Here is a 9186-nt window from a genome sequence, read left to right on the forward strand (position 1 = left end):
TCTGCAGTGTTCCGTCTGAGCCGTCACACTCTTGCTTTGCAGGAATCGCCACAGAGTAGTTGTAGTTGGGTACAATCTCTCAGTTGTCCCTGAGAGAACTAGCGTTTCCAAATGGTCTTGGTGTTAAATCATTAATTTGGCGGCTGCAAAATAAGTAATAGGGCTTGGGTGATGAGGAGGTGGGGCTCGGCATGTTTATGTCAGATACGATGTTTTTGGTTTTATAATACAACATTGCCTCGCTTTATTCAGTTGAATAACAATTTTGGATCCTGCAGTTCATGCTCTCGCTAGACAGTGTTGCAACCTGAGGTGCCACCAAAAAAATAGTTGTAAAAAATGGGGTGTGTTTGAGTCTCTAGACTGTCTGGGGGAATCTGGACCAGAACAGTGTCCTTCCTTTCAGGCTCCAGTGAAGGCAAGCATGCTTGTCAAGTGGTCCAAGACGACTCGGCAGGATGAGTGGCGCACTGAAATGTAGACAGCTTTCTTAGCCTAACGTTTCTCTGGATGCCATTTCTAGACTCAATTCTGAAGATGCGGCTTTTCAGCAGTGCCATCTATCCGACAGCTGGCTTCTGGAAGTCCAGAGGAAGAGGGGAATCAAGACTCACAGAGCTTACGAAAGCCGAACGTTAATCACTTGAAAAAGGGAGTATAGGTGCATTGGGCCGAATATTTAACAGCCCTAGATCTACTTTGTGGGCTGTGTACACAGGGAAAAGGATTGGAGAGTAAAACTTAAACCTGGGGGAGGATCGACTAATATGTAATTAGACACTGGTATTTATGCTCGCAGTGCACTTTACAGGTGGGAGAGCTCAACACAGATGAATATTGATCTTATAAAAATATTTTAACCGCTTCCTCTGAAAATAATGGAGTTTGGTATTAATCACAGCGCTGAGTCAGCACTGTGATAGCACGTTGCGATAAAGCGATACAGCAAGTCCTTATGAGCTGTCTCACTCCAGACCAATTTGTTCACTGTAAGGCTGGGTTAGTTTGGCTGCAAGGGAGGAGTAACTCCTGGCTTCTAATTCTTCAGGGACGTGTGTAGACGACAGTTCCCTGAAGCTATCTGCTGAGGTCCAACATGCAGGATTGGCATATTAGACTTGGAAGGAAGGTAATTGTTAGTTGGCTGAGCTTAACAAGGTGAAATGAGGGAACAATTAAAGAAATGGGAGTTTATACTTTGAATATAATTGTTAGGGTGTAGCTTTTTGGAACTTCCTCCTGCTTCTGAAATGATGGGAGTTTCCTTCTCATTTAGTCAAACATTTCCTGAATGGGTGCCTGAAATAGGGTTGGTCTTTTGGGGTTTTTTTTTTCCCTTCAGCAGTGACTCACCTGGCTTAATATCGGCAATAAACTTTTAACCACAGGTGGAAAATGTGCAAAGCCAGACAATCCAGCTGGTATTCCACTTTCTGTGTGTGGTGCTGACAAGAATATAGTGCTTGGACAAATTTCAGGTGGGAGGAGATGTTTATTTCTCTTCCCGGTCTGCAAAATGGCTTTTGAGACTTTTGCGATCCATTTGGAATGAATATGAGGCTTCTTGAAAAGTCACTCTGCATTAGTGCCAAAGCACGCCAATTGACATGAATATTTCTTTTGTCAGTTTTGGGTTTTCTACCTCCCATTCCTTTTTTCCCCTGCTTGTTTTGCTGGGGAGATTATCCCATAGAGAAAGTTGGCTTTTCTGTGGAAAAGATTTCTGTAGGATTGCAAGAAAGATTGGTCTTCTCATTTGGCATGTTGGTTGAGTTTTCGCCTTACCAGATTGCAGGAGGAAGCCCCCTTCTTGTGAGATGTGCTGTGTGTTTCAGCTCTGTGTAAAGGGGGGGTGACCGGAGAGCCAAGAGACTCACTTGTTTCCAGTAACATCTTCGATGGCTCCAAGCCTCCTATGCAGAGCAAAGCCTCAGGCACTGGGCAGGGAGGAGAAGAGAGGTTATGGTTCTTTGGTTTTACTTTTTTCTCAAGGAATGAGATGATTATGCTTAATGTAATGAGTGACTCTCGGCAGCTGTTGGAGTGAGCAGGAAATACGGTCAGAGATGGACCCCATCATACAGTAGGGAAGTTTAGATATGGCTTTAGACTCCATAACTATGATGTATTTGTGCCATTCCAGACCAAACAGAAGAGGAGCTCTGGGGATTTGGGCCAGGACAGAGAACTTTAGAAAGCAGTAATAGTGAAAAGATCAATGAGAATCTTCTCCTGTGCAGTGACAATTCATAGCAAAAGTTTCGTTTTGCCTTTGGGCTGCAAATGCAGAAGCAAAGCCTGAGGGACTGCATAGCACCGGAGGGTGGTGCTTCATGTAGAAACTCACTGACTGATCTGCACATCAGGAAAATAATTGTAAAGAAAAGAATTAGATGTGGATAAAGGTAAAGATTCAGATATTAATTGCTCCCAAAAAAATCAAGCGTCTTACCTTGAAGAAGGAGCATAGAATTGAGAAGAGGCTCAGGTTGAACACTGGGGACAACTCCACGGAAGGGTTGCAGGAGTCCTAGCGCTGGAGCATTGTACAGTAGACAATAGAAAACAGTAGAGAACCTGTCTGTAAGGATGACCCAGGACCTTGCTGTCTTGAACGGTAATGGTTCGTTTTTAAGATCTTTTTAAGGTCTTACTGCCATCTAGTGACTCTTGGGAGGAAGAGGGGAGTCTCTCTGAAGAGCTGTTTGCTCTTAGAGTTATTGGGCTAGTACATTTTCTTTCCCCTCAGCCGTCCCTGTGCATTTGCATTACATCTGCCCTCTCTCTCGTGCCTTAAGGTATCCATCTATCCATGCGAAAGGTAATGAAGCAGCAGCTCTGCAGACAACTGCAACAAACACCGTTTGTCATCCGGTTAATTCCAAATGTCACAGTATGGGCTGGGTTTTTTTTCTCCCAAGAACCACAAAAAGGACCAATTGTAACATGCTGTTTCTCCCCCTCTTAATCCTTTCGCTTTCGTTCCGTTTGTATTCCAGAATACAAACCAAGCTACGTCCGGAATCGCTCGATCCGTTCTGTGTCTATTGAGCTGGATGGAGCTGTTTATAACTTGGGTTTAGAGGATGAATACCAACCTGTCTTACCACGAAACATCACCAAGCGACACAAGATGCAAAGGGCTATTCTTCGTGAGGAGGAAGATAAAGACATGGGGGAATACAGTGGCACTGGTGGCATTGCAGAATATACAGCCCCTAACCTAATAAAAGTGACTCACAGGTGAGCGCATGTGGTATGTTTCGAAAAGCTTTTGCTGCTTAAGCGGCTGCTTTAGATAAATGGATGTGGCAACTTGTGATAATGATATTGTGTCCCTTTTGGATACCCAGTCTAGCTTCACTAAAATTCTTCTTCTCATCTGTACAACAGCTTTCGGGTTTGTTTTAATTTTGTCATGTACAGAGGGCCATGAAGCTACCGAAGAACTACAGCAGTGCTTTTATGTCTTCTGCGCTTTGGAGACAGTAATCACTGATCAGTGCATATTGCCAGTGAGGACAAGCAAAACTGTTTGCAACAGTTGTGTGTACACCTATCTGAAATCAGGAAAGGCTCTACCCATGGAAATCTCAGTGTGCAGCGGGTAACTTGGCCTGGCTGAAGACCAAAGGCTCTAATCGGAGTATGATCTAGTTCATGTCATACTCCAAATCAGTCCTAAGGGAGGAAGCAGCCTCTCAGAGCTTTCTCTAGCCAGTGCTAGGAAAGGAAAATCTCTATCATGAAGTTGGATGGATGAGGAGCATTGGGAAATGGAACATATTGAGAAAGAGGTGAGGGAATTGTTTGGGCGCTCTAATAGCTAAAAATCTTTTCCTCAGTGTGCAAGTCTGGGGACTGGTGATATATCTTCAACTGTACTTAATTAGTTTAGCCACCATTTCCACTTGTGAATTATCAGGAAATCCACCGATCATTATTGATTACATGCATTAAATTGTTTAATGACTAGCTCGTGTAAACATGCATGATCCAGTTAGCTGCTGTTGAAATCTGTGGTTTCTATTTGACTTCTGTTTACAGGGTTAGAGACTCACTAATACGAGGAAACGTAGCGAGATTGACATCAGAGAATTGTGCCCTCTTACCCCAGCTGTCATGAGTGCGCGGGACCCATAAATCACTATTTGTGCTTTTCTCCTGGAACAAATTCAATTGATTTTTGCTGCCTTAGTGGGTGAATCCCAAATCCATACAAGGAACTGTCAGGAAGGTTGTGCATAATTCATGAGAAGTCCCCAAGAATACTTGCAGAAAAGAAGGCAATGGGACAACATGCATGAGTTGATTAAAAGAAAATAAAGGAGTATTGAAAATACTCAGCTTTAATTTAAACAAGCATTAAAAAATGACTACATGGTATTTGTTGACCCCTAATAAACTTCTCAGGTAAATCTGTCAAACATTTGGTTTATGAGTTTTTGAAATAATTTTACAACCCCGATTGCATTAGGAGTTAATGAAACATAAGCACTTAAAATTGTCAGAGGGTTATTTTGCCTTTGAAGTCAGTGAGATATCTTTGAAAAATTTTATCCCTTTTGGAGAAAATAGCAGAACTTCTTTGTGTCCCCCCCCGTCCCGTCCCCCCCCTTTTCTTTATGGTGTAGTGATACATCTTATAAATAAGTACTTTATCCTTGCCCCTACCCCTGTATCACTTAATTATGCATTGGGAAATTGCTCCTGAGTAATGCTTTCTGTGCTTGCTAGTTAGTAGAGATTATTTATGTAGACAGCTTAATGAATAAGCAAGAACTCTGTGCAGCACAATTTGCATATAGAAATTAAGCAGTCAACAGGTTCTGCTTGACAGGAATATTCTTCCTGAATTTTTCTGCTTCTGAAAAATTTCCATGGCAGCTCATATCCAAACTTCTTTCCTGGCTCATAGCACACTCTTCTTCTCTTGAATGAACATTGTTTTTTTGAATTCTGCATGTCATTTCCAGTCTGGCTTCTCATCTCTCCTGGAGTTGGGTTATCGAAACCAGCTGTTTGCATTGCGCTGTGTGTGTGTATCCGCTATAATAAACGTTGTTTGCTTTCCCCTGCCAAGATGCTATATCCTGGAGAACGATACCGTTCAGTGTGACACAGATCTGTACAGGTCACTGCAAGCTTGGAAGGACCATAAACTCCATATTGACCACGAGGTGAGTGATGTTATCAGTCATGTGTTTTCAGTGTGTGTTTTTAGCGTGGTTTTCTGTGAGCTGATAGGATCGTGCTGACTTGTGTTTGTGTCTGTCTGCCTCTGGGTATCTGTGTCCCTGCCGGGAACCTTTTGAACTTGCTGGCTGATTTCAGAATAGATATTTCAGAGATAATTAAGTGATTACAAGTTTGTGGAAACAAGATGCTGAGTGGAGGAGAGAACTGCAACTGAAGGGACAGCTGAGACATGTCATAAGCCTTAAGAGAGAAATGAGAGACTTACAAGTCTGCCCATCCTGGGAAAAATTTCTTCTGGATCTTTTTCACATCTTATTAGTCCTGCTCCCCAATGTACCTCTAAAAAAGAGAGGACTTCAACTGTCAAACACAAGCCCAAGGAAAAGTGAGCTTCATTAGTTTCAGTACTTCTAGAATTATTTATTTTGCTTGCTTGTGTTTAACCCTTGCCCTTTGGAATTGAATTCATTACACTTGTGTATATGAAGAACTTGGAGATAATGGTGGAACAAATGCCAAAGAGAAGCATAAAGAAATGACCTCCTGTAATCTCTTACCAAATTACATGAATTCACAGCACTGTCCTATGTAAGAACTTGTTGACCCCCTTTTATGGTACAGGTTGATATGTAGCAAGGCAGACAGACACTGGAAAACTTACTAGCTCTGCTAGGTTACGAAAGGGCAATTTCAGTATCACCATACCCTTCTAATTCTTTTTTCTTCAGAAGATGTAGGCTATACGGAGTGCCAAAGAAAATGAGAGCTCTGTTCTGTCGTGTTCCTGATGTAGGGTCACAGGGCTGGATTCTTTGCGTATTTTTCTTGAACGCTGCCATGTGCTTCCAGTAGACTTGTGGTCACTGATGTCCAATGGTAGTTTTGCAGTGACTTTGTTCATACTGGATTATTTTGTTTTTTCTGCTGCGTAAAGAACTGAAGTAGAAGCCTGTAATATCCATCTGAGTGGAAACGGGCCACACTGATTGTCAGCTAGACTGAACAAAAGCAGTAGTTTCATTTACTATAAAAAAATAGGCAGTTAAAAATCAACTGTGTCAGTGGCACATTTAACTGCTAATCCGTGTCCCACGTGGCCAGACGTTGCTAAAGGCTGCCATGCAAAATGATGGAGCCTTGCTGCTTTTCTTTTTCAGAAGCTCTGAAGAGGGGACTTCAGAGCACTCCCTCCCCACCTCCTTCTCAGGTTCATACCAGGCTGAAATTTAAGGGCTTCATTTTCCTTTGAGTAACCTTTCTCCCCTCGCAAATGTGCCGTAGAGCACAAGAGGAAAAATCACAATGGAACCAGGAGTGGCTGTCTACCTGAGGCTGTGCGCCCTCCCGTTCCCCCAGGGCCACGTTCCACTTTCCCGTTCAGTAATCAGAGCTGGTAGGCTGCACAGCGAGGTTTCCTCCTGCTGTGGTTTCCTTTTGGAAAAGTAGATAACCTGAAAATGCTTGTTAGTGGTGGGAGTCACGGGAGGTGGTGAAAAGGAAGCATTTGGTGACAACAGAATGGGTTTGAGAAGGTTAGAACAAGACTAGATCCTGCTGTATTTTTTTTAAGCTGCATTTTTACTTTCTTTAGATTGAAACTTTGCAAAATAAAATAAAAAACCTGAGGGAGGTGAGAGGTCATCTGAAGAAGAAGCGACCTGAAGAGTGTGATTGTAACAAGATCAGGTATTTCTTGTGTACTTCAGAGTAATTATTTGTAGCATGCAAATGTAACTGATTTGTGTCTTCACAGGAGAGAATCAGAATCTGGTTTTTTAAGTGGCTGCCTACTTACCCTACTCTTGTGTAACGCTTTCTGGGGGCGTTGGACTGCTGCGGAAGCCCAAAGCCCACCTTCTCCAGGCCGGAGTTTAATGCCTCTGTGTCAGGTGGTGACGATGTAACAGGACGTGTAACATGGCTTATAAACCAGTTAGTTGTGCTCTGGTACTGAAGATGCTGCTATTAGATACCAGAGATTAATATTCTAAGCTGCAGGCTTTTTTCTGAAAACTTGTGTCCACAAGGGCAAATTGTCAGTATGGTGCAGCGTTACACAAATCTGTTTCAAAAAGAATAGTGTGTAAAGTGTATGGAATAATAGGGTAGAGAGATGTCAGAATTTGTTCCCATTCAGTTTCTTCAGGGCTGGATGTATTATCTCCTCGGATGCAATCACTGCAGTATTTCGCAGCTATGCCGGGTGGGAGAAGCAGGAATTTAACAGTTGGTGTAGAATAACCATATTTTTGTAACCTCCATTTGACTTAGTGCACCGGATCATTTTTTTCCCTAGTGCGGATGATTTCTGGATTTGAAGTGTAACAGGTAATATTAAAATAGTGATTGTGCATTAAGGTCTCTGCATAGTTGGTTTCTCAAATAGCCAAATACTTGCAATACTTCCGATTGCATGGAAAGAAGGTTCAAGCGCACCTTAATCCATCTGGGGAGCAAACAAGCTCTTGCTCTGCAAATAAGCACAGCAGAAAATCTTTCAAAATTAAATGTTAACCCAAACAGAATTTTCCTGTGAGAAAGCTGTTCAGAAAGAAACCAGGAGCAGCTTCTCCTGATCATAGTGATCAAAGAGCAATCTCTGAGGCTGCCGTGAGCCCGATGTCACCCGGAGTACAGCAGCCGCAGTAGTGGAATTAGTATGACAAAAAGGCTGTACTTGAATGTACTCAAACCCGCAAGGCAGCCCTGCTATTATCTGTGGCTACATCAGCTTTAACTAAGTAGCCTCTATGAGAGGGTATGGATGATACTTCTCTGTCTCCTTGGTATAACAGAACGAGTTTTTGAGCTTAAGGCTTAAATCCTCGGAGGCATAACACACCCTTGTGTACAGATGTAAGGCACACAGTTGCTGTGGCCCACGTGAATTCTGCAACGTGGCATCAGCAACAGCTCACTAAAATACGGAGAAGATCAATTTTGTGGGTTATGCCAACCCATACGTGAAACCCATGGCAAAAACTGTTTAAATTGAAATCAGTATCATTCTAAATAGCAAATCCCCAAAAAGTCTGTAAGTTTATATTGTCTTATAATCCACTGCTTTCAAAACTGATGTTAATCTTTACAGTATATATTAAATAAACTCAGTTGTTAAGTTATTTTTATAATTACTGTTTTATAGTAAATATAAATAATGTTACATTTTTCAGGCCCACTCTGGGAAGCACTTCTATCTGTGCATAGTGTTATTAAGATGAATAATCTTAACCGCTGAAATCAATGAACTTAATCATCTGAGTTATGTATGTTTAAGTATTTGTAGAATTGTGTTGGATTAGGATTGAGCATTTAGGATTAGTTAATGAAATACCCAGTGTCTGTGCAAGATAAAAAAACTGACTGAAGATAGATAGTTCTTTAAAAATGTTATTTTGTTAATTTGCTATAAGGATTAAATTTATTAAAGCTCCCAGTAGCACTAATAATTTAAAAGACTTGCTTTGTTTTGAAGGGAATTTTAGTCTGACAACTGAGTTGTGATGAACTGTTTAGAAAATAACATTTACTGAACTTAGTTTGTCTTTGCTGATTTGTGTGGGTAGTATAATGAACTTCATCAGTCAGAAAATAGTGCCATTGACTAAGGCTGTTTTGTCTTTTATTAATTTTGAAAACTACATAGAAAGAAAACTTTTGCAAAACCTTGTAATCCGGAGACAGAGCCAAAACAGTCGAGCCACCCAGCTAGAGTCTGTGTGTCTGCTTACACCCTCCGTTTCTCTGCATGCATTAGACACTGCTGTTGCTGGGACAGTTCCATGCATCTTGTTAAATTTTTCCTGGAACTTCTGGGTAGTAACAATGGAGGAAAAACCCCAACCCTACAAAGTACAACTGGTATTTACATTCTTCCGTTCAGAAGGAAAATGACATGAAGGTGGTACATGCTTGTCGTCTTATCATCTGAACAAATAAGTGACTAATCAGTTGAAGAAATTATTGTAACTGAATTATGAGTCTGTT

At 41.6% G+C, this 9186-nt stretch overlaps 1 protein-coding gene across 2 annotated transcripts in view; it reads left to right on the plus strand.

Moving 5' to 3' along the window:
• Positions 1–9186, plus strand: part of SULF2 (sulfatase 2) — a 62492-nt gene that overhangs the window by 48593 nt on the left and 4713 nt on the right. For both annotated transcript variants that reach the window (XM_009887541.1, XM_009887619.1), the window contains exons 11-13: positions 3000–3243; positions 5084–5180; positions 6791–6885. In XM_009887541.1, the coding sequence (XP_009885843.1) occupies positions 3000–3243; positions 5084–5180; positions 6791–6885 (436 nt within the window). The remainder of the gene's footprint in view (positions 1–2999; positions 3244–5083; positions 5181–6790; positions 6886–9186) is intronic.

Source organism: Charadrius vociferus, unplaced genomic scaffold (assembly GCF_000708025.1).
Source record: "Charadrius vociferus isolate BGI_N301 unplaced genomic scaffold, ASM70802v2 scaffold280, whole genome shotgun sequence".
Classification (NCBI taxonomy): domain Eukaryota; kingdom Metazoa; phylum Chordata; class Aves; order Charadriiformes; family Charadriidae; genus Charadrius; species Charadrius vociferus.